Here is a 26,711-nt window from a genome sequence, read left to right as displayed (position 1 = left end):
ACAAAAATGCTTAATTTTGGCCCCTAATTCCTTAACTGTTGGTACCATAACCCCCAAAATCAATCCCCACCTTCCTTTTGTGGTATTGAACCTTATGGTAAAATTTCATAGAGATCTATTCACTTAAACTAAAGTTACAGTGCGAAAACTAATGTGTCTTCGGATGACGACGACGACGAAGCCAATATACGACCACAAAATTTTTTTTGCGGTCGTATAAAAATAATAATTCCAGTCAGGTGACAAAATACATCTATGATGATGAAATATAAACACTAGAATTGAAAACCAAAAGATATATGGAACAGAAAAAAAGCAGGAAATATTTTATACAGAAACTCAATATTACTTTAAGTTCACAAATTCCAATTTAATGTGACAGTAATTTTCCTAATCATTAATAAATGTTGATATTATATGTAGATGTTTTTATAGTGTAAACATATTACTACAATTCCAAGAGGTCATTTCTTCTCAATTTTGAAGGGCCATTAAAAATCTGGAAGTTTCTTACTTTATTTTCACAGAGGAACTAATAGTTTGGGGTGTCAAAGGTCCTGGACCTTCCAGTACCAAATGTTAATTTGAACCCCTGTACTTTTATCCGCCAGGGACCAAATGACATTGATATTAACAACTTCAACGATAATCATGATGCGAGTTAAGGATTGTAAAAATCAGAAATGTGACTAGGTATACATAGACACAGGCGTTTGTCACCTTTTTATGTTTTTTTTTTATTGGAAAATATTCTTTAACATTTCAACTTATTTAGAGCTTTCTAACTCTTATCAATGCGATTTAAAAATAACGGTAGTTTATATATGTTGCCCCTCTATCCTTATTTTCCACCTGTGTGGGAAGCAAGTACAATGTTTCATGTTTTAGACTCGTGTGTTAAAGGACAAATGATACATGTAATGATTTTAAAAGACTTTGCGTAAAATATAACAAAGAAATGCAAGATATTCCTTTAATTTAAACACGAATCATATAAATTTCCGCTAAAATTATAAGTCTCAGTGATTTTCCTGCCTTTATTTTAGGGCCGAATATCGGCCCCGTTCCCAGTCAGAAAATACCTAAAATGTTTCCCAATGAACCCGTAAAATTCCCAATTCAATCAAGTTGTAGTGGAAAGGTTAGCGCATCCGAATCTGAAATCGACAACTTTTAATGAAATGTTTGATAAAATGCCCCCTAAATGTCCGCATTGATATGCAAATGATTGCAAATGAGGTCACAGAATAAATATTTGTGATTTTCACCGGAGAAGACCTTTGACGAAACATAAAACATTGAAATAAACGGCTGTTGAACTCATGTTGATCCACGGATGAAGCCATTAATTTCTCCCCAACGTGAACGAAGTCTCAACTGTATATTTCTTATTTTTAACCATACAAACCATTAAAACAAATTTAATAATAAGCTCCGTGACTGCGCCAATTTTCTCGTTCATATGACCTGTCATTTCGGTTAGAAACTGATTATAAAAATACCAAAAAAAAACGATGCCTTGAAGCATTGTTTTCGGACAAACGGGAGGCGATGCCTTGAGGAATCGTTGGGTACGAGCCAGGCGGTGCCTCAAGGCATCGTTGGGAATGAAAGGGTTAATATGGATCAATTCAAAAACAGACCCAAAATCCAAATAATAAATACCCAATTAGATTCACCATATTAAAGAACCCAAAGAATTCAAGACTTTGAATTAAACCCCATTGAAATTGCTAAAGATATAAGTATTACAAAAGAATTATTTTTTACCCCTTTTAACAAAACCAATACGGTCATTACCCCAAACTTTATTTAATGGTATAACACCTTGTGGCACAATTAAATAGAAATAAGTAGACTTATACTCAAGTTAGTGTCCAGAAACTAGAAAATCCTAGTTTTTTGGCCCCTTTTCGACCCCTAATTATTAAATGGTTTGGGCCTTGACCCCTTAAAATGAATCCCAACTTTCCTTTCGAAGTATGGAACCTTGTGGTAATATTTCATAGAAATCTATACTCATATACACAAATTATTGTCCTGAAACATGAACAATGCTTGTTTTTGGCCCCTAATTACTAAACAGCTATGACAAAAACCCCTAAAATAAACCCCAACATTCCTTTTGGGGTATTGAACCTTGTGCAAATATTTAATAGAGATCTATACACTTATACTCAAGTTATTATCTGTGAACCAAACAAATATTTTGTTTTGTTAGGCCCTTTTTGGCCCCAAATTCCTAAACAGCTATGACAATAACCTCCAGAATTAATCCCAACCTTCCTATTGTGGTGTGGGACCTTGTGCTAAAATTCAATAAACATATATACACTTGTACTCAAATTATTGTCTTAAAACCAGAAAAAAATAATTGTTTTGGCCCCTTTCTGGCCCCTCATTACAAAACAGCTACGACAATAACCTCCAAAATCAATCCCAACCCTCCTATTGTAGTATGGAACCTTACACTAAGATTTCATACAGATCCATACACTGCTACTAAAGATTTTTGTCTGCGAACCAATTTATTTTCTATGAACCAATAAAATGATTCATAACCCCTAAAATCAATCCCAAACTTTGTTTTATGGTATAACACCTTGTGTGACAATGAAATAGCAATACATAGACTTATACTCAAGTTACTGTCCAGAAACCAGAAAATCCTAGTTTTTTTTGCCCCCTTTTCTGTCCTTAATTATTAAACGGTTTGGACCATGACACCCTATAATCAACCTTTTTTGCCCCTAATTCCTAAACAGCTACTATAATAACCCCCAAAATACAACCTTCCTATTGTGGTTTGGAACCTTGTGCTTAAATTTAATAGAGATCCATACACTTATACTCAAGTTATTGCCTGCAAACCAGAAAATTGTTATTTTTGGCCCCTTTTTGACCCCAAATTATTAAACGACATTGACGACTAAAAGCAACCGCTGTACCATGTCTCTTGTGTCTCTAACAATCTGTGACATATTAGTGACTATCTCTTTTTAATTAAGACAGAATATTTACCTTTAGGAAGTCCATCACTTCTTTCTTCTTCCTTTTTGCCGCTTCAGAGCCAAAGATGTTACTTGTTACCACATCATAAGGAGTCTGACCCTGAAATACAATTTTCTTGTAATGCAAAACTATAAATAAAAGATAATCATTTTTGTGTGTGAAAAATATATGTACTCAAACCGTATGTCTGTTATTCTTGTTTGCGCTATATTCGCAAGTTCAATAACATATGATGAAAAGGCTGACATATGTTACTGTGGAGTGTCATTATTTTATTTTGTGTTCAATTCACATGGACAATGAGTGTATTATTATTCTAGTACATGCTTCATTGACAACCACTATGATACATGAGTAAAAGGCTGACATATGTTACTGCAGAGTGTCACTATTCTTGTTTGTGCTCTTTTCACACTCATAATGACACCTGCATAAAAACGGTGACATATGTGACTGTTGAGTATCATTATTCTTGTTTGTGCTCAATTCACAAGCACAATGACACCTGCATAAAAGTCTGACATATGTGACTGTTGAGTATCATTATTCTTGTTTGTGCTCTATTCACAAGCACAATGACACCTGCATAAAAGTCTGACATATGTGACTGTTGAGTATCATTATTCTTGTTTGTGCTCTATTCACAAGCACTATGACACCTGCATAAAAGGTTGACATATGTGACTGTTGAGTATCATTATTCTTGTTTGTGCTATATGGTAGTTGTGTCGGTAGTTTAAGATGTGTTGCTGGAGTATGATTAGATGGTAGTTTCGGTAAGTTGGTAGTGTATAATTGGTGTTAGGTGTTGATGGTGTATGATTGGTTAAATGTGTGTTGGTGGAGTATCAGTGATGTACAGTGTGTTGGTGGAGTATGATTAGATTGTTGTTGTGTTGGTGGAGTACGAGTGATGTACAGTGTGTTGGTGGAGTATGATTAGATTGTTGTTATGTTGGTGGAGTATGATTAGATTGTTGTTGTGTTGGTGGAGTATGAGTGATTTAAAGTGTGTTGGTGGAGTATGATTAGATTGTTGTTGTGTTGGTGGAGTATCAGTGATGTAAAGTGTGTTGGTGGAGTATGATTAGATTGTTGTTGTGTTGGTGGAGTATGAGTGATGTAAAGCGTGTTGGTGGAGTATGATTAGATTGTTGTTGTGTTGGTGGAGTATGATTAGATTGTTGTTGTGTTGGTGGAGTATGATTAGATTGTTGTTATGTTGGTGGAGTATGATTAGATTGTTGTTGTGTTGGTGGAGTATGATTAGATTGTTGTTGTGTTGGTGGAGTATGAGTGATTTAAAGTGTGTTGGCGGAGTATGATTAGATTGTTGTTGTGTTGGTGGAGTATGAGTGATTTAAAGTGTGTTGGCGGAGTATGATTAGATTGTTGTTGTGTTGGTGGAGTATCAGTGATGTAAAGTGTGTTGGTGGAGTATGATTAGATTGTTGTTGTGTTGGTGGAGTATGAGTGATGTAAAGTGTGTTGATGGAGTATGATTAGATTGTTGTTGTGTTGGTGGAGTACGAGTAGTGTACAGTGTGTTGGTGGAGTATGATTAGATTGTTGTTATGTTGGTGGAGTATGATTAGATTGTTGTTGTGTTGGTGGAGTATAAGTGATTTAAAGTGTGTTGGTGGAGTAAGATTAGATTGTTGTCGTGTTGATGGAGTATCAGTGATTTCAAGTGCGTTGGTGGAGTATGATTAGATTGTTGTTGTGTTGGTGGAGTATGATTAGATTGTTGTTATGTTGGTGGAGTATGAGTGATTTAAAGTATGTTGGCGGAGTATGATTAGATTGTTGTTGTGTTGGTGGAGTATGAGTGATTTAAAGTGTGTTGGCGGAGTATGATTAGATTGTTGTTGTGTTGGTGGAGTATGAGTGATGTACAGTGTGTTGGTGGAGTATGATTAGATTGTTGTTATGTTGGTGGAGTATGATTAGATTGTTGTTGTGTTGGTGGAGTATGATTAGATTGTTGTTGTGTTGGTGGAGTATGAGTGATGTAAAGTGTGTTGATGGAGTATGATTAGATTGTTGTTGTGTTGGTGGAGTATGAGTGATTTAAAGTGTGTTGGTGGAGTATGATTAGATTGTTGTTGTGTTGGTGGAGTATGAGTGATGTAAAGTGTGTTGGTGGAGTATGATTAGATTGTTGTTGTGTTGGTGGAGTATGAGTGATGTACAGTGTGTTGGTGGAGTATGATTGATGTAAAGTGTGTTGGTGGAGTATGATTAGATTGTTGTTGTGTTGGTGGAGTATGAGTGATGTACAGTGTGTTGGTGGAGTATGATTGATGTAAAGTGTGTTGGTGGAGTATGATTAGATTGTTGTTGTGTTGGTGGAGTATGATTATATTGTTGTGTTGGTGGAGTATGAGCGATGTAAAGTGTGTTGGTGGAGTATGATTAGATTGTTGTTGTGTTGGTGGAGTATGAGTGATGTAAAGTGTGTTGGTGGAGTATGATTAGATTGTTGTTGTGTTGGTGGAGTATGAGTGATGAAAAGTGTGTTGGTGGAGTGATTAGATTGTTGTTGTGTTGGTGGAGTATCAGTGATTTAAAGTGTGTTGGTGGAGTATGATTAGATTGTTGTTGTGTTGGTGGAGCATCAGTGATTTAAAGTGTGTTGGCGGAGTATGATTAGATTGTTGTTGTGTTGGTGGAGTATGAGTGATGTAAAGTGTGTTGGTGGAGTAAGATTAGATTGTTGTTGTGTTGGTGGAGTATGAGTGATGAAAAGTGTGTTGGTGGAGTATGATTAGATTGTTGTTGTGTTGGTGGAGTATCAGTGATTTAAAGTGTGTTGGCGGAGTATGATTGATTGTTGTTGTGTTGGTGGAGTATGATTAGATTGTTGTTGTGTTGGTGGAGTATGAGTGATATTAAGTGTGTTGGTGGAGTAAGATTAGATTGTTGTTGTGTTGGTGGAGTATCAGTGATTTAAAGTGTGTTGGCGGAGTATGATTAGATTGTTGTTGTGTTGGTGGAGTATGAGTGATGTACAGTGTGTTGGCGGAGTATGATCAGATTGTTGTTGTGTTGGTGGAGTATGAGTGATGTACAGTGTGTTGGCGGAGTATGATAAGATTGTTGTTGTGTTGGTGGAGTATGAATGATTTAAAGTGTGTTGGTGGAGTATGATTAGACTGTTGTTGTGTTGGTGGAGTATGAGTGATGTAAAGTGTGTTGGTGGAGTATGATTAGATTGTTGTTGTGTTGGTGGAGTATTAGATTGTTGTTGTGTTGGTGGCGTATGAGTGATGTAAAGTGTGTTGGTGGAGCATGATTAGATTGTTGTTGTGTTGGTGGAGTATGAATGATGTAAAGTGTGTTGGTGGAGCATGATTAGATTGTTGCTGTGTTCGTAGTGTATGATTGGTTTATGGCATGTTGGTAAAGTATGATAAGACGGTAGTTGTGTTGGTAGTGTAAAATGTGTTGCTGGAGTATAATAAGATGGTAGTTTTGTTAGTAGTGTATGATTGGTTTGTTGGTTGAATGTGATTAGACGGTAGTTGTGTTGGTAGGTATGATTGGTGTTAGACATGTTAGATGGTAGATGTGTTAGTGTAGTATGATTAGTGCTGGTAGCGTACATGTATCACTGGTGTTAGATGTGCTCTCAGATAATGAATATATGGTTGTTGTGTTGTAAGTGTATAATTGATGTTATATGTAGTGTTGTAGCATGACGGGTAAATGTTGGTAGTGTTCATTTGGTGTTCGTTATGTTGATAGATTACGTTTAAACAGTTGTGTTAGTGGAGCATGAATAGATGGTAGTTTTGTTTGTACTGTATGTCTATGATTGGTGTAAGCTGTTGGAGTAGAATGAGTAGATGGTTTATGTGTTGGTAGTGTATAATTTGTGTTAGGTGTTTTAGGTGGAGAATGATTAGATTGTTGCTATGTTTGTAGTGTATGATTGATGTTAGGTGTGTAATTGGAGTATGATTAGAAGGTAGTTGTGTTGGTATTGTATGATTGGTTTAGGCTGTGTTTGAGTAGAATTAGAAGATGATTGTTGTGTTGACAGTGTATGATTTGCGTAAGATGTGTTGCTAGATCATGACTAGATGGTTGTTGGGTTTGTAGTGTTGACTTGGTGTTTGATGTGTAATTAGAGTGTGATTGGTTTTTGGGAAAAAGGCGTCAGGGCAGAAGGGCGCGGATGAAGGCAGCCAGGGCGCGGCTGAGGGCACCCAGGGCGCGGCGCCCTTCTATTTTGGGCTAAAGAGACCACTGTTATTGCTATCTTTGTGCAATTACAATTGTTTACTGTGGCTTTGACATGAGAGAGTAATTTTCAATCGATCTTAATGTCACTTAAAGTTGACAAAATTGTTCATTCTCATATACAAGAGATTTTAGAAAATTTAGATTTCTTTTCATTTTATTTCATTTCAATCTTTTTCTGCAAGAGAAAATAAAAAAGACTGAAGACCGATTTAGATTGAGTATTTTTGAGTTGATCACCAACTGAAGTCTTAATCCTTACTTTAAGTACAACTGAGCTCATTAGTGTATGATTACGGTTAATTGTTTTTAAACATGTTTTAACAAATTTTCATAAACATTAACAATGTATCACTAATTATTTATCATGGTGATCAAAGATAATATTAGGTAAACACTCGTGGAAAAAGAATGTCATAAATCGATACAGTGGTCAGTGACCGGAAATTCAATTCCACATGTATTGTCAGATTAACTCTTTAATCCATTTAAATCCCTGAGGTCATGATTTGACATATGTGTATAAGTTCGAGATAAATAATGAATTTTGAATGTTTTTGTTAACCTTTGGGCCGTAAATTTAGTTCGAGTCAACACAAGTTTCGACTCATCCAAATTGGACTCATCAGGTGTCAAAATACATATATATATATATATGGAACAAAGTTCGGGACTACAAGAAAATTTCGACTCATCCGAAATTTCGAGTCAACTGAGTTTAAGACATCAAGAGTTAACTGTATTTGTGGAATGTCATAAGATTGTAGATGTGTTGGTAGTGAATGATTGGTGTAAGGTATGTTGATGGAGTATGATTGGTGTAAGGTATGTTAGTGGAGTATGATGGTGTTAGGTATGTTAGTGGAGTATGATGGTGTTAGGTATGTTAGTGGAGTATGATTGGTAGAACGAGTGTTGGTGGAGTATGATTGGTGTTAGGTATGTTAGTGGAGTATGATTGGTGTTAGGTATGTTAGTGGAGTATGATTGGTAGAACGAGTGTTAGTGGAGTATGATTGGTGTTAGGTATGTTAGTGGAGTATGATTGGTGTAAGGTATGTTAGTGGAGTATGATTGGTAGAACGAGTGTTGGTGGAGTATGATTGGTGTTAGGTATGTTAGTGGAGTATGATTGGTGTAAGGTATGTTAGTGGAGTATGATGGTGTTAGGTATGTTAGTGGAGTATGATTGGTAGAACGAGTGTTGGTGGAGTATGATTGGTGTTAGGTATGTTAGTGGAGTATGATTGGTGTTAGGTATGTTAGTGGAGTATGATTGGTAGAACGAGTGTTAGTGGAGTATGATTGGTGTTAGGTATGTTAGTGGAGTATGATTGGTGTTAGGTATGTTAGTGGAGTATGATTGGTAGAACGAGTGTTGGTGGAGTATGATTGGTGTTAGGTATGTTAGTGGAGTATGATTGGTGTTAGGTATGTTAGTGGAGTATGATTGGTGTAAGGTATGTTAGTGGAGTATGATTGGTAGAACGAGTGTTGGTGGAGTATGATTGGTGTTAGGTATGTTAGTGGAGTATGATTGGTAGAACGAGTGTTGGTGGAGTATGATTGGTGTTAGGTATGTTAGTGGAGTATGATTGGTGTTAGGTATGTTGATGGAGTATGATTGGTGTTAGGTATGTTGATGGAGTATGATTGGTGTTAGGTATGTTAGTGGAGTATGATTGGTGTTAGGTATGTTAGTGGAGTATGATTGGTAGAACGAGTGTTGGTGGAGTATGATTGGTGGAAGTTCTTATGAAAGTGTATGATTGGTCACAGGTATGTTGGTAGTGTATGATTTGTGGAAGGTATGTTGGTAGTGTATGATAAGTGGAAGGTTTAATGGAAGATAATTGGTGGAAGGTATGTTGGTAGTGTATGATTGGATGAAGGTTTAATGGAAGATAATTGGTGGAAGGTATGTTGGTAGTGTATGATTAGTGGAAGGTTTAATGGAAGATAATTGGTGGAAGGTATGTTGGAAGTGTATGATTGGTGGAAGGTATGTTGGTAGTGTATGATTAGTGGAAGGTTTAATGGAAGATAATTGGTGGAAGGTATGTTGGAAGTGTATGATTGGTGGAAGGTATGTTGGTAGTGTATGATTGGTGGAAGGTATGTTGGTAGTGTATGATTGGTGGAAGGTATGTTGGTAATGTATGATTGGTGGAAGGTATTTTGGTAGTGTATGATTGGTGGATGGTATGTTGGTAGTGTATGATTGGTGGAAGGTATGTTGGTAATGTATGATTGGTGGAAGATATGTTGGTAGTGTATGATTGGTGGAAGGTATGTTGGTAGTGTATGATTGGTGGAAGGTATGTTGATAGTGTATGATTGGTGGAAGTGTATGATTGGTGGAAAGTATGTTGGTAGTGTAGGATTGGTGGAAGGTATGTTGGCAGTGTATGATTGGTGGAAGGTTTGTTGGTAGTGTATGAATGGTGGAAGGTCTTGTGGTAGTGCATGATTGGTGGAAGGTCTGTTGGTAGTGTATGATTGGTGGAAGGTAAGTTGGTAGTGTATGATTGGCGGAAGGTATGTTGGTAGTGTAGGATTGGTGGAAGGTATGTTGGCAGTGTATGATTGGTGGAAGGTTTGTTGGTAGTGTATGAATGGTGGAAGGTATGTTGGCAGTGTATGATTGATGGAAGGTCTGTTGGTAGTGTATGATTGGTGGAAGGTAAGTTGGTAGTGTATGATTGGTGGAAGTTATGTTGGTAGTGTATGATTGTTGGAAGGTATAATGGAATTGTATGATTGGTGGAAGGTCTAATGATAGTGTATGATTGGTCACAGGTATGTTGGTAGTGTATGATTGGTGGAAGGTATGTTGGTAGTGTAAGTTTAGTGGAAGGTATGTTGGTAGTGTATGATTGGTGGAAGGTAGGTTGGTAGTGCATGATTGGTGGAAGGTAGGTTCGTAGTGCATGATTGGTGGATGGTAGGTTGGTAGTGTATGATTGGTGGATGGTAGGTTGGTAGTGTATGATTGGTGGATGGTAGGTTGGTAGTGTATGATTGGTGGATGGTAGGTTGGTAGTGTATGATTGGTGGAAGGTAAGTTGGTAGTGTATGATTGGTGGATGGTAGGTTGGTAGTGAATGATTGGTGGATGGTAGGTTGGTAGTGTATGATTGGTGGATGGTATGTTGGTAATGTATGATTGGTGGGAGGTATGTTGGAAGTGTATGATTGGTGGAAGGTCTGTTGGTAATGTATGATTGGTGGAAGGTCTGTTGGTAGTGTATGATTGGTGGGAGGTCTGTTGGTAGTGTATGATTGGTGGATGGTGTGTTGGAAGTGTATGATTGGTGGATGGTATGTTGGTTGTGTATGATTGGTGGAAGGTATGTTGGTAATGTATGATTGGTGGAAGGTAGGTTGGTAGTGTATGATTGGTGGAAGGTACATTGGTAGTACATGAAAGGTGGAAGGTATGTTGGTAGTGTATGGTTGGTGGAAGGTGTGTTGGTGTTGTATGATTGGTGGAAGGTGTGATGGTAGTGTATGATTGGTGGAAGGTATGTTGGTGTTGGTAGTGTATGATTGGTGGAAGGTAGGTTGGTAGTGTATGATTGGTGGAAGGTAGGTTGGAAGTGTATGATTGGTGGAAGGTGTGACGGTAGTGTATGATTGGTGGAAGGTATGTTGGTAGTGTATGATTAGTGGAAGGTATGTTGGTAGTGCATGATTGGTGGAAGGTAGGTTGGTAGTGTATGATTAGTGGAAGGTGTGATGGTAGTGTATGATTGGTGGAAGGTATGTTGGTAGTGTAAGATTGGTGGAAGGTATGTTGGTAGTGTATTGGAGGCGGGATTCATCGCAAGCAGATCAGCTATGACTGAAATTCGTATTCTTACGATAATAACTACAGACGCACTAATGGAACAACTGACAGAAGAATAATGATCCAAAAAGTTAAAATATTACATTCCACGCGCATAAAAAACTTTTGGTTTTATCTCCTTGCTAAATGTTTATATTTCCATGTAAATGCATTGTTTTAATTAATTGATTAAATTTGCTCAACTTCATTAAATCTATATATCTTTTTTAATGAGAAACAAAATATTTCATAAACATGATAAACAGAATAGTTTTTTGGTTGGTATATGATGCTTTCTTTTCTTTTTTGCTATAAAAAGATCTTTTTGGTGCTAGATATATAGTTGAGAAGTTTCTGACAAGTGGACAAAATATAATTGAATTACTATAAATGATTATTTAAGACATAAACTGAAACAACTGTTACTTAAATTGTATTCTCAGGTATGAACTGAACAATATAAAAAAGAATAAAATAAATAGGATGCATATGGCTCTTTATATTATGGAAAAAACAAAACATTGTAGCGCCGCCATCAAAAGAGCACTTCTCTTTCAAGTCTCACCACTTCTCCCTATCAGTTTCAAAAAGAGAAGTCACTTCTCCCTATAATTTTGAAGTAGTGTAAGCCCTGGTGTACCCCCTCCCTATGTGTACTGATGACTTTACCTCTTTGCTAGATTGACAGTTACCCAGGGCCGACAAAGTGTGTAAAAGGAACATCAATATATAAAAGTTTACTTACTTATTTTTTTAATTTATTTATTTACTACCTTTGGCTTTTGTTAGTTGTTACAAGGCTGGGTTGCATGTATCAGGGAATTGTATATTTAAATATACAATAATTATTCCTTGCATTTATATATCTTCTATTATGTCATTAGAAGTTCACTCTTGGATTTGACAAATAATGATTGGCTTTACTTATCATAGAACAATTAAGCAATACTATACACATGATACATGCAGTATAATATTAGTACCAGTAATATTTGGTAACTAAATAAGCAATTTAAATACATGTCATACATGTATCTTTTTTTTTATATGCAATGAAAATAATCAGACACAATGTTTAAAACAATACGGATACTAATTCTAACTATCAGCAGATTCAAATAGATGTCTATACATCTTTGTAAAATAACACTAAACATTATCTACAAACCTCATCAGTCTCATGTATATCTATATATATTTGTTGCGTTGGATAAAAATTTCGTGTTTATATGATCCGTTCATCCTATTTCTAATATTTCGACTCTTCAAAATTCAAGAGTCTATCCTAAATTGAGGTAAATTATATGGCCTTCCAAATACCGTTTCAATCCCTGAAGAGACATCAATTGTCAAAATCCGGATATGGTGTACTAATTTTTGCACCTTTTGTTAGCGGTATACCATCTTTTCCGCAAGTTTATTGTTTTCTGTTTGGTATTAAAATAATAATTTTAAAAGATCCATTTTGTAACATCTTGTGATCCGTTTATTTGGCAATCGCCAATGACAGTCAGCAGGGTTTAAGAACATCTGTTGTTCGACCTGTTAGTCAAATGCGTTTTGTTGAAATATACTTTTTCACTTTTTTGTCTTTTGAAGAATGTTGTTTGTGCTGTTATAGACCCCTTTATCAAGAAATGTGTTTTGCATGCACACATATAAAAATTGCGGTTTTTATCCAACGCAATCATAGGTTTGAACATTGGTATCAATTTAGACTTGTTTATATTTTTTCGTTTGGGCTTGTATTATATTTTCCTTCGTGTTTATATGATCCGTTTATCCTATTTCTAATATTTCGACTCTTCAAAATTCAAGAGTTTATTCTAAATTGAGGTAAATTATATGGCCTTCTAAATACCGTTTCGATCCCTAACATCACTGAAGAGATATTAATTGTCGAAATCAGGATATGGTGTACTAATTTTTGCACCTTTTGTTAGCGGTATACAATCTTTTCCGCAAGTTTATTGTTTTCTGTTTGGTATTAAATTAATAATTTTAAAAAATCCATTTTGTAACATCTTGTGATCCGTTTATTTGGCAATCGCCAATGACAGTCAGCAGGGTTTAAGAACATCTGTTGTTCAACCTGTTAGTCAAATGCGTTTTGTTAAAATATACTTTTTCACTTTTTTGGTCTTTTGGAGTATGCAGAGAATCAGAATTCACTAAGGACGTATGAGCCACGGTGTACTTGTATTAATGCAAATATCCGAACTTCTGAATACATGTCAGGGAAAAACAAATAAGTCTTTATTATTAGCATTATGCATTCTATTATGCATTTTACTCTTCATGAAAATAAATTTTACTTATTCACTTAAATCAATAATTGATCAACTTGAACTTTTTGACATAATTATTACTTTTCTGTCCCTTAATTTTTGGGTAACTAATTCCAAATAATTATTAAATATACTAAAAGTGATACTCCGATATTTTTATTCATCAATCAATAATTATTCATCAATCAATAAATAGTACGACTTAATGGAATAACAAAAAACTCACAAACAACTAAAGGCAATTTTTTTTTTACACCATAAAAGGTATGAGAAAATATGAAAATTAAATATAACAATTTTTATATTATATGATAATCTGGCGCAATACCCTACAGGGTAGTCGTCATTAACCCAAATTAGACAAGAAATGATTGTAACAGGATGCTGTTACGAAGTCTCCCAAGCGAAGCTCCCATAATTCGTAATTCCCAGGGTCATCTGACATTGGGCAAAGTCCAGTGAAAATTGGTTTGGTCCAGTAAAGTTGTATGCATTAGTGATGCCTGGGGACTAACCCTGTATATCATTCAAATCATCTTGGCATGACAAACCAGAATATATATGGTTTAGGGGTGGGGATCTCAACCATTTACAAGATATTAGAACTTTCTCAAATGGCAGGGGGTCGGGATGACCCCTGGGGACTAACCCTGTATATCATTCAAACCATCTTAGCATGACAAACCAGAATATATATGGTTTAGGGGTGGGGATCTTGACCACTTACAAGATATTAGAACTTTCTTAAATGGCATGGGGTTGGGGGTGACCCCTGTGAACTAACCCTGTATTACATTTGATGTGCTTTATCATGACAAACCAGAATATATATGGTTTAGGGGTGGGGATCTCGACCATTTTCAAGATATTAGAACTTTCTCAAATGGCAGGGGGTCGGGATGACCCCTGGGGATTAACCATGTATATCATTCAAACCATCTTCGCATGACAAACCAGAATATATATGGTTTAGGGGTGGGGATCTTGACCACTTACAAGATATTAGAAATTTCTTAAATGGCAGGTGGTGGGGTGACCCCTGGGGACTTACCCTGTATTTCATTTGATGTGCTTTATCATGACAAACCAGAATATATATGGTTTAGGGGTGGGGATCTCAACCATTTACAATATATTAGAAATTTCTCAAATGGCAGGGGGTTGGGATGACCCCTGGGGACTAACCCTGTATATCATTCAAACCATCTTAGCATGAAAAACCAGAATATATATGGTTTAGGGGTGGGGATCTTGACCACTTACAAGATATTAGAACTTTTTTAAAAGGCATGGGGTGGGGGTGACCCCTGGGGACTAACCCTGTATATCATTCAAACCATCTTAGCATGACAAACCAGAATATATATGGTTTAGGGGTGGGGATCTTGACCACTTACTCGATATTAGAACTTTCTTAAATGGCATGGGGTGGGGGTGACCCCTGGGGACTAACCCTGTATTACATTTGATGTGCTTTATCATGACAAACCAGAATATATATGGTTTAGGGGTGGGGATCTCGACCATTTACAAGATATGGGAACTTTCTCAAATGGCAGGGGGTCGGGATGACCCCTGGGGACTAACCCTGTATAACATTCAAACCATCTTAGCATGACAAACCAAAATATATATGGTTTAGGGGTGGGGATCTTTACCACTTACAAGGTATTATAACTTTCTTAAATGGCAGGGGGTGGGGGTGACCCATGGGGACTAACCCTGTATTTCATTTAATGAGCTTTATCATTTAGAACATTTTCAATTAAAAAGATTGTGTCTATCACAAACGGTTTTCAATTTATAATCATTTGAAAATTTTTAAAAATAAAATCCCATAGGGTTCTATAGTAAAACCCTCTTTTCTTTTTGCCCCTCAAAGTACCCCTTTATAAACCCCATTGCACAAACAAAACCCTGATTGCACCACTAGACATGTTAGTCTAACATATTGTGAAACCCTAAGTTAATCTGACAAGCGGTTTTGGAGAACGGGTGCGGACAAGTTCAAATTTAAAAGCAGCGGAAGAAGAAGAAGAAGAAGAAGAATAATAATAATAAGAACTGAGCAAAAACAATAAATCTTCCCAAACTTCGTTTGGGAGACTTAATTAGATTAATGTGTTAACATTTGATTGGTGATGTGAAGTGTGGTATGTGGGTTGGTATGATTAATGTTTGTAAATCAAGTGACTGCACCATGTTAATTACTTTGATTGGATGTCAGTGTGTTAACATTTGATTGGTGATCAGTGTGTTGACATCATTTGAAGTATGGTATGTGGGTTGGTATGATTAATGGTAAATCTAAAGACTGCTCCATGTTAAATACTTGGTTCACATAATATCAAGTGAATTTTTGTTCTCTATATGAATTTAAAATGTATACATTTTTTGTAAATAAAGATATTGAATAAAAATAAATACTTAATGTTACCTTTTTTGTTTTCACCCAAGGACTGCATCCTTGATCTATTAACCATTTTGTTATATCAATCTGTCCATACTGAGCAGCACAATGTAAAGCTGTTCGTCCATACTATAACAATATAAAAATATAAACATGTTAATGTTGTGTGATAATAAATCAAGAGAGGAGTCAAACAATTTATCAAAATGTAAGAATTATAACATCGGGTAAGAAAGAAACCAATTATACTTATGTATAAACTGATAAATGGTAGATTAAGATATATAAATTAAATATATATTTTCTGATCCAGTTCAACAAAACAAGTAAAATAATAGTAAACCTCACTTTATATAAGTCTAACAAGTATTTGTCCACTAAAGCTGTTTGATTAACCACATGAGTTTTTGTAGATTCAGAATAATGATCAAAGTGAAAAAAAAAACTTTTTCAAAATACATTAAAACGAGTTATATTTTCTAATTCAGTACGAAGAGACAAGAAAAATAAGATCCCACTTTATATAATTCCGTCAAATATTTGTTATCTAAAAAAAACATAATCAATAATGGGCCTGTATGATTAATATTCTCTGACTAAAGAAATCTTAAAAACAGATTTTACAAAATCTTTTTTTGTCAAGAAACAAAATAAAACCTTCACTATCTCATTCAGATTTGTGTTACGAATAAAATGAGACCCCACTTTATATAATTCTAACAAATATTTGTTGTCCATTAAATCTGTCTGATTAACAACATGATTAAGTAGAATGATCAAATTTGAAAAAAAAAAAAATTTCGAGATACATAAAAACGAGTTATATTTTCTGATTCAGTACGAAGAGACAAGAAAAATAAGACCCCACTTTATATAATTCTGTCAAGTATTTGTTATTTTTAAAAGATGTTTTACATTAGATCTGTAGAATTAACATTATCTGACTAAAGATGTTAACACAACTTTTTCTCATCAACTTCTCATTAAAATCAAATGTTTACAAAATAATTTTTCGTCAAGAAACAAAATAAAACCTTTACTATCTGATTCAGTTCTGTGTTACGAATAAAATGAGACCCCACTTTATATAATTCTAACAAATATTTGTTGTCCATTAAACCTGTCTTATTAACAACATGATTTTGTGTAGATTCTGTATAAAGTGAAGTTTTGTCAGAGTAAGGTCATTATATCTATCATTACCTTGTCTGTGACTTCTAACTGACTGCCGTGAGTGACCAGGTACGTCACCACCTCCAGGTGTCCTATCTCAGCAGCCAACATTAATGGTGTCATTCCCCACTGTAATATCAACATATAACAGACATCAAAACTTGTGTCATAAACTGGACAATGTTGTGTAATAAATATAAACAAAATATATATCACATGAATCAGTGGTCAAAACTGAATAAAATGACCAGTCACACTTGTATTTATATTCTACATAAACAACAAATAAACAACATGTTTTATTGTGAGATGTCAGAACTTCCATCAGAACTGTCAGGTTACAAAAAAACTTTTTTCTAGAAACATAAACAATATTTATATCAATGGACTCAGCTGGACAAGACAATTAAAATGAGACCCCACTTTATATAATTCTAACAAATATTTGTTGTCCATTAAATCTGTCTGATTAACAATGATTCAGTAGAATGATGGAAGTGAAAAAAAAATAAAAAATTAAGAAACATTAAAACGAGTTATATTTTCTGATTCAGTACAAAGAGACAAGAAAAATAAGACCCCACTTTATATAATTCTGTCAAATATTTATTATTTTTAAAAGATGTTTTACATTAGATCTGTAGAATTAACATTATCACACTAAAGATGTTAACACAACTTTTTCTCATCAACTTCTCATTAAAATCAAATGTTTACAAAATAATTTTTCCTCAAGAATCAAAATAAAACCTTTACTATCTGATTCAGTTCTGTGTTACGAATAAAATGAGACCCCACTTTATATAATTCTAACAAATATTTGTTGTCCATTAAACCTGTCTGATTAACAACATGATTTTGTGTAGATTCTGTATAAAGTGAAGTTTTGTCAGAGTAAGTAGATTATATCTATCATTACCTTGTCTGTAGCGTCTAACTGACTGCCGTGAGTGACCAGGTACGTCACCACCTCCAGGTGTCCTTCCCCAGCAGCCAACATTAATGGTGTCCTTCTCAACTGTAATATCAACATATAACAGACATCAAAACTTGTGTCATAAACTGGACAATGTTGTGTAATAAATATAAACAAAATATATATCACATGAATCAGTGGTCAAAACTGAATAAAATGACCAGTCACACTTGTATTTATATTCTACATAAACAACAAATAAACAACATGTTTTATTGTGAGATGTCAGAACTTCCATCAGAACTGTCAGGTTAAAAAAATAACTTTTTTCAAGAAACATAAACAATATTTATATCAATGGACTCAGCTGGACAAGACAATTAAAATGAGACCCCACTTTATATAATTCTAACAAGTATTTGTTGTCCATTAAATCTGTCTGATTAACAATGATTCTGTAGAATGATGGAAGTGAAAAAAAAAATTTTTTTTAAGAAACATTAAAACGAGTTATATTTTCTGATTCAGTACGAAGAGACAAGAAAAATAAGACCCCACTTTATATAATTCTGTCAAGTATTTGTTATTTTTAAAAGATGTTTTACATAAGATCTGTAGATTTAACATTATCTGACTAAAGATGTTAACACAACTTTTTCTCATCAACTTCTCATTAAAAACAGATGTTTACAAAATAATTTTTTGTCAAGAAACAAAATAAAACCTTTACTATCTGATTTAGTTCTGTGTTACGAATAAAATGAGACCCCACTTTATATAATTCTAACAAATATTTGTTGTCCATTAAACCTGTCTGATTAACAACATGATTTTGTGTAGATTCTGTATAAAGTGTTGTTTTGTCAGAGTAAGTAGATTATATCTATCATTACCCAGTCTGTGACTTCTAACTGACTGCCGTGAGTGACCAGGCATGTCACCACCTCCAGGCGTCCTCCCTTAGCAGCCAATATTAATGGTGTCATTCCATCCTGTAATATCAACATATAACCGACATCAAAACTTGTGTCATAAACTGGACAATGTTGTGTAATAAATATAAACAAAATATATATCCCATGAATCAGTGGTCAAAACTGAATAAAATGACCAGTCACACTTGTATTTATATTCTACATAAACAACAAATAAACAACATGTTTTATTGTGAGATGTCAGAACTTCCATCAGAACTGTCAGGTTAAAAAAATAACTTTTTTCTAGAAACGTAAACAATATTTATATCAATGGACTCAGCTGGACAAGACAATTAAAATGAGACCCCACTTTATATAATTCTAACAAAGATTTGTTGTCCATTAAATCTGTCTGATTAACAATGATTCAGTAGAATGATGGAAGTGAAAAAAAAAAATTTTTTTAAGAAACATTAAAACGAGTTATATTTTCTGATTCAGTACGAAGAGACAAGAAAAATAAGACCCCACTTTATATAATTCTGTCAAATATTTGTTATTTTTAAAAGATGTTTTACATTAGATCTGTAGAATTAATATTATCTGACTAAAGATGTTAACACAACTTTTTCTCATCAACTTCTCATTAAAATCAAACGTTAACAAAATAATTTTTCATCAAGAAACAAAATAAAACCTTTACTATCTGATTCAGTTCTGTGTTACGAATAAAATGAGACCCCACTTTATATAATTCTAACAAATATTTGTTGTCCATGACACCTGTCTGATTAACAACATGATTTTGTGTAGATTCTGTATAAAGTGTTGTTTTGTCAGAGTAAGTAGATTATATCTATCATTACCTCGTCTGTGATGTCTAACTGACTGCCGTGAGTGGCCAGGTACGTCACCACCTCCAGGTGTCCTCTCTCAGCAGCCATCATTAATGGTGTCCTTCCAAACTGTGATATCAACATATAACAGACATCAAAACTTGTGTCATAAACTGGACAATGTTGTGTAATAAATATAAACAAAATATATATCACATGAATCAGTGGTCAAAACTGAATAAAATGACCAGTCACACTTGTATTTATATTCTACATAAACAACAAATAAACAACATGTTTTATTGTGAGATGTCAGAACTTCCATCAGAACTGTCAGGTTAAAAAAAAAACTTTTTTTCTAGAAACATAAACAATATTTATATCAATGGACTCAGCTGGACAAGACAATTAAAATGAGACCCCACTTTATATAATTCTAACAAATATTTGTTGTCCATTAAATCTGTCTGATTAACAATGATTCAGTAGAATGATGGAAGTGAAAAAAAAAAAAAAATTTAAGAAACATTAAAACGAGTTATAATTTCTGATTCAGTACAAAGAGACAAGAAAAATAAGACCCTACTTTATATAATTCTGTCAAATATTTGTTATTTTTAAAAGATGTTTCACATTAGATCTGTAGAATTAACATTATCTGACTAAAGATGTTAACACAACTTTTTCTCATCAACTTCTCATTAAAATCAGATGTTTACAAAATAATTTTTTGTCAAGAAACAAAATAAAACCTTTACTATCTGATTCAGTTCTGTGTTACGAATAAAATGAGACCCCACTTTATATAATTCTAACAAATATTTGTTGTCCATTAAACCTGTCTGATTAACAACATGATTTTGTGTAGATTCTGTATAAAGTGAAGTTTTGTCAGAGTAAGTAGATTATATCTATCATTACCAGGTCTGTGACTTCTAACTGACTGCCGTGAGTGACCAGGTACGTCACCACCTCCAGGTGTCCTCCCTCAGCAGCCAACATTAATGGTGTACTTCCATCCTGTAATATCAACATATAACAGACATCAAAACTTGTGTCATAAACTGGACAATGTTGTGTAATAAATATAAACAAAATATATATCACATGAATCAGTGGTCAAAACTGAATAAAATGACCAGTCACACTTGTATTTATATTCTACATAAACAACAAATAAACAACATGTTTTATTGTGAGATGTCAGAACTTCCATCAGAACTGTCAGGTTAAAAAAATAACTTTTTTCAAGAAACATAAACAATATTTATATCAATGGACTCAGCTGGACAAGACAATTAAAATGAGACCCCACTTTATATAATTCTAACAAATATTTGTTGTCCATTAAAACTGTCTGATTAACAATAATTAAGTAAAATGATCAAAGTGAGAAAAAAAAACTTTTTTCAAGAAACATTAAAACGAGTTATATTTTCTGATTCAGTACGAAGAGACAGGAAAAATGAGACCCCACTTTATATAATTCTGTCAAATATTTATTTTTTGTTTATTAGATCTGTCTGATTAACAATGATGAAGGATCAAAGTTAAGAAAAAATAATTTCAAGAAAAATAAAAACGAGTTATATTTTCTAATTCAGATTAATGAGACAGAAAAAATTAGACCCACTTTATATAATTCTAACAAGTTTTTAATGTCCATGACACCTGTCTGATTAACAGTATTTTGTGTTGATTAAGAATAATGATCAAAGCTTAAAAAGAATTCAGTGGTATTTCCATGTAAAATGTTTGTGTGGAGTATAACAGTTGCTTCTTATCATATGTGCTGTTGCATATTGTGGTAATATAGCAATGGTGTATGTTTGTGTTGAGTATAAGCGAAGAACTTCAATAAGCCATGTTTGTACTTTTTGTTTGCGTTGCCTGATGTCAAATGTTTGTGAGGAGTGTAAGAGTGTCATTCCTATGTCAAATGTTGTAGTTGAGTGTAAGAGTGCCATTGTTATGTCACATGTTGATGTTGAGTATAAGAGTGTCATTGCTATGTCACATGTTGGTGTTAAGTATAAGAGTGTCATTGCTATTTCACATGTTGATGTTGAGTATAAGAGTGTCAATGCTATGTCACATGTTGGTGTTGAGTATAAGAGTGTCATTGCTATGTCACATGCTGGTGTTGAGTATAAAAGTGTCATTGCTATGTCACATGTTGGTGTTGAGTGTAAGAGTGCCATTGATATGTCACATGTTGATGTTGAGTATAAGAGTGTCATTGCTATGTCACATGTTGGTGTTGAGTGTAAGAGTGTCATTGCTATGTCACATGTTGGTGTTGAGTATACGAGTGCCATTGTTATGTCACATGTTGATGTTGAGTATAAGAGTGTCATTGTTATGTCCCATGTTGGTGCTATGTCACATGTTGGTGTTGAGTATAAGAGTGTCAATACTATGTCACATGTTGGTGTTGAGTATAAGAGTGTCAATACTATGTCACATGTTGTTGAGTATAAGAGTGTCATTGCTATGTCACATGTTGGTGTTGAGTGTAAGAGTGTTATTGGTATGTCACATGTTGGTGTTGAGTAAAAGAGTGTCATTGCTATGTCACATGTTGGTGTTAAGTGTAAGAGTGCCATTGTTATGTCACATGTTGGTGTTGAGTATAAGAGTGTCATTGCTCAACTTCCTACTTGTTTTGGCCTTTTTAACATTTTTTGATTCGAGCGTCACTGATGAGTCTTTAGTAGACGAAAAGCATGTCTGGCATATATACAAAATTTCAATCCTGGTATCTATGATGATGTTATTGCTATGTCACATGTTGATGCTGAGTATAAGAGTGGTATTGCTAGGGTACATGTTGGTGTTGAGTATAAGTGTGTCGTTGCTATGTCACATGTTGGAGTTAAGTATAAGTGTGTCATTGTTGTCACATATTTGTGTTTAATAAGAGTGTTATTTGTATGTCCTATGTTGGTGCTATGTCACATGTTGATACTGAGTATAAGAGTGTCATTGCTATGTCAAATGTTAATGTTGAGTATAAGTTTGTCATTGCTATGTCACATGTTGGTGTTGAGTATAAGAGTGTCATTGCTATGTCACATTTTAGAGTTGAGTATGACAGCGTCATTGCTATGTCACATGTTAATGTTGAGTATAAGTTTGTCATTGCTATGTCACATGTTGGTGTTGAGTATAAGAGTGTCATTGCTGTCAGTTTGGTGTTGAGAATAAGAGTATTTTTGCAATGTCACATGTTGGTGTAAGTATGTCATTGCTATGTCACATGTTGACGTTGATTATAAGAGTGTCAATGTTATGTCATATGTGTGTGTTGAGTATAAGAATGTTGTATGATCAGGTGTCACATGTCATGTTCAGTACAGGAGTGGTAAATGAATGTTGTATGATCAGGTGTCACATGTCATGTTCAGTACAGGAGTGGTAAATGCATGTTGTATGATCTGGTGTTACATGTCATGTTCAGTACATAAGAGGTAAATGAATGTTGTATGATCAGGTGTCACATGTCATGTTCAGTACAGAAGTTGTGAATGAATGTTGCATGATCAGGTGTCACATGTCATGTTCAGTACAGGAGTGGTAAATGAATGTTGTATGATCAGGTGTCACATGTCATGTTCAGTACAGGAGTGGTAAATGCATGTTGTATGATCTGGTGTTACATGTCATGTTCAGTACATAAGAGGTAAATGAATGTTGTATGATCAGGTGTCACATGTCATGTTCAGTACAGAAGTTGTGAATGAATGTTGTATGATCAGGTGTCACATGTCATGTTAAGTACAGAAGTGGTAAATGAATGTTGAATGATCAGGTGTCATGTGTCATATTCAGTACAGGAGTGGTAAATGAATGTGGTGAGATCAGATGTCACATGTCATCTTCAGTGCAGAAGTGGTAAATGAATGTTGTATGGTTAGGTGTCAGCTGTCATGGTCAGTACAGGAGTGGTAAATATATGTTGTATGATCAGGTGTCACATGTCATGTTCAGTACAGGAGTGGTAAATTAATATGGTATGATTAGGTGTCACATGTAATGTTCAGTACATAAGAGGTAAATGAATGTTGTATGATCAGGTGTCACATGTCATGTTCAGTACAGGGGTGGTAAATGCATATTGTATGATCTGGTGTTACATGTCATGTTCAGTACAGAAGTTGTGAATGAATGTTACATGATCAGGTGTCACATGTCATGTTTAGTACAGGAGTGGTAAATGAATGGTGTATGATCAGGTGTCCCATGTCATGTTCAGTACAGGAGTGGTAAATAAATTTGTATGATCACGCCTTCTTTACTAACCATTGATTTTATGTTGATAGTCCTAAATATAAAGCTTTACTACAAGTATCAGTTAAACTTAACATGATCCAAGAAAATGAGGTCAAGGTCAGATAAACCAAACGAGAAATACATGTACACCTTACAATCATTCAATAAACCAAACATAGTTGACCTATTGCTTATAGTTTCTAAGAAACAGTCTTAACCAAGAAAACTTAACATTGACCAATGAACCATGAAAATGAGGTCAAGGTCAGATGAACCATGCCAGACAGACATGTACACCTTACTATCAATGTATGCATTAAATATAGTTGACCTATTGCTTATAGTATCTAAGAAACAAATTTAACCATGAAAACTTAACATTGACCAATGAATAATGAAAATGAGGTCAAGGTCAGATGATACCTGCCAGACAGACATATACACCTTACAATCCTTCCATACAACACATATAATTGATCTATTGCTTATAGTTGAAGAAAAACAGACCAAAACACAAAAACTTAACACTGAGAAATGAACCGTGAAAATGAGGTCAAGGTCAAATAAAACCTGCGAGACTGACATGTACATCATAAAATATTTCCATACACCAAATATAGTTGACCTATTGCCTATAGTATTAGAAAATAAGACCAAAACTCAAAAGCTTAACTTTGACCACTGAACCATGAAAATGAGGTCAAGGTCAGATGACACCTACCAGTTGGACATGTACACCTTACAATCATTCCATATCCCAAATATAGTAGACCTACTGCTTATAGTATCTGATATATGGACTTGACCACGAAAACTTAACCTTGTTCACTGATCCATGAAATGAGGTCGAGGTCAAATGAAAATTGTCTGACGGGCATGAGGACCTTGCAAGGAACGCACATACTAAATTTATAGTTATCCTATTACTCATAACAAGAAAGAAATTAACATTACAAAAAATGTTGACTTTCTTTTCAAGTAGTCACTGAACCATGAAAATGAGGTCAAGGACAATGGACATATGACAGACGGAAACTTCGTAACATAAGGCATCTATATACAAAGTATGAAGCATCCAGGTCTTCTAGCTCCTAAAATATAAAGCTTTTAAGAAGTTAGCTAACGCCGCCGCCGCCGCGGATATCATTGGATATATAGCAGTTTGACAAACACTAATTTTGATCATTGAGAAACTTTATAATACCTTAACAATAGAACTCGATTAAAACGTTCAGCTGATTTTTACAGAGTTGTCTCCCTGTAGTTATATGTACCACTTTAATTGCAATAATTATAGGGTTTAACACAATTATGACAAATTTACAATTAGTGAATGCAAAGCAGACAGCCCTCATCAGTGATCTTTTGGGATTTTGTTTTGTTATGCGAGTGATTCCATAATTTATAGTGACTGACCTTTGTAAATATTCGTTTATTGATTTTGTTTATGAATGTTTTGTATCTGTACTTGTGTGTTCAATTATTATGAAGGATAAAAAAAAAGATGGAGCTTCAATACATAATAACAAATTGTCATGTCAAAAAAAAGGCACACTATTCAAAATATTTAGTTTACACAAATCTCATACTGTATTTCATGCATTCTAAATTGATGATGACACATTCGAACTTGGATGATTCTAACCTCAGATAAGGCAAATACTTTTGTCCAGTCCCTTTAACTTCAACACACTGGACGTTAAGCAACCAACAATCAATCAATCAATCAATCAACTTCAACAATTGCTAATGAGATTTGACTATATCTTATTTTGAAGCTTTGAGACAGTAACCCAATAACATAAAAGTATAATGACATATTTCATGTCTGTTCTTGGTGTCCTGTGTTTTAGGAACTGTTGTTTGTCTTTTTAATATTTTGTTTCTGCCATGTTATTCTAATTCTACTTATGTAATTTGGTTGCCTCCTTGGTATTTTATCCACTATTTCCTATGATTGATAGGTGTGGTATACATCTACTTCTAGTCATACTAGTTAAGTGATTGCCTCCTTGGTATTTTATCCACTATTTTCTCTGGTTGATAGGTGTGGTATACATCTACTTCTAGTCATACTAGTTAAGTGATTGCCTCCTTGGTATTGTATCCACTATTTCCTCTGGTTGATAGGTGTGGTATACATCTACTTCTAGTCATACTAGTTAAGTGATTGCCTCCTTGGTATTGTATCCACTATTTTCTCTGGTTGATAGGTGTGGTATACATCTACTTCTAGTCATACTAGTTAAGTGATTGCCTCCTTGGTATTGTATCCACTATTTTCTCTGGTTGATAGGTGTGGTATACATCGCTGTTTTGTTAATAAATTTCTAATATTTTGTGTAAAAACAGGAGTTAAGTGTATTGTTGTTGTGTAACAATGTTTCTTCCTTCTTATGTAAAATACAGATATACATGTAATAACCAATATTTACTGTGTTTAACAATGAATCAATCAGAACAAACAAGGGTGATTTATATATGATTGACTTTGTGTGTTCTGTAAGTAAATACCTTTATATGTTTTAAATATTTCTACTTCACTTACATAATCACTTTTATATTCCAAATTAGCTCCATTTTGTATAGATAATTCCACATCTTTAACATTTCCAACCACAGCAGCTGTACAAAGTTTCTGTAAGTAAACAAAGCTTAAGCATTTATCTCCTGTACATAACAATGTATGATAAATGTAATCATTCAAATAAACAAACTACTTTTAGTTATTCTGCTTATGATGTTCACTTTTACAGTTTGTTTTTTAAATGCAGTAACAACAACTGACCAAGACAGTGTTTGTAATTTCAGAG

The 26,711-nt window shown here is 34.3% G+C and overlaps 2 protein-coding genes and 1 long non-coding RNA gene across 11 annotated transcripts in view; 1 reads left to right on the top strand and 2 right to left on the bottom strand.

Annotated features, from left to right (window-relative positions):
• LOC127706048 (uncharacterized) overlaps positions 1-26,711 on the bottom strand; it is a 502,975-nt gene that overhangs the window by 103,864 nt on the left and 372,400 nt on the right. For all 7 annotated transcript variants that reach the window (XM_052210453.1, XM_052210456.1, XM_052210450.1 and 4 more), the window contains 4 exons: positions 26,447-26,536; positions 16,988-17,086; positions 15,812-15,913; positions 3,022-3,111 (listed from right to left, as the gene is read on the bottom strand). In XM_052210453.1, the coding sequence (XP_052066413.1) occupies positions 3,022-3,111; positions 15,812-15,913; positions 16,988-17,086; positions 26,447-26,536 (381 nt within the window). The remainder of the gene's footprint in view (positions 1-3,021; positions 3,112-15,811; positions 15,914-16,987; positions 17,087-26,446; positions 26,537-26,711) is intronic.
• LOC127706049 (uncharacterized) overlaps positions 1-26,711 on the bottom strand; it is a 343,243-nt gene that overhangs the window by 1,980 nt on the left and 314,552 nt on the right. The window lies entirely within an intron of this gene.
• Positions 9,041-11,275, top strand: LOC127706069 (uncharacterized). 3 transcript variants are annotated; one of them, XR_007984191.1, is made up of 8 exons: positions 9,041-9,065; positions 9,231-9,259; positions 9,315-9,430; positions 9,547-9,575; positions 9,738-9,766; positions 9,825-9,853; positions 10,115-10,143; positions 10,904-11,275. It is a non-coding gene; the product is annotated as an uncharacterized LOC127706069 (long non-coding RNA). The 3 variants fall into 3 exon arrangements; XR_007984192.1 differs by lacking the exons at positions 9,231-9,259; positions 9,738-9,766 and having other exon boundaries at positions 9,315-9,401; XR_007984193.1 differs by lacking the exons at positions 9,738-9,766; positions 10,115-10,143; positions 10,904-11,275 and having other exon boundaries at positions 9,796-9,836.

The sequence above is a fragment of the Mytilus californianus genome, unplaced genomic scaffold (genome assembly GCF_021869535.1).
Source record: "Mytilus californianus isolate M0D057914Y unplaced genomic scaffold, xbMytCali1.0.p SCAF_6, whole genome shotgun sequence".
Taxonomy (NCBI): domain Eukaryota; kingdom Metazoa; phylum Mollusca; class Bivalvia; order Mytilida; family Mytilidae; genus Mytilus; species Mytilus californianus.
The sequence above is the reverse complement of the archived record's forward strand: the minus strand, read 5'-3'. Positions and strand labels throughout refer to the sequence as shown.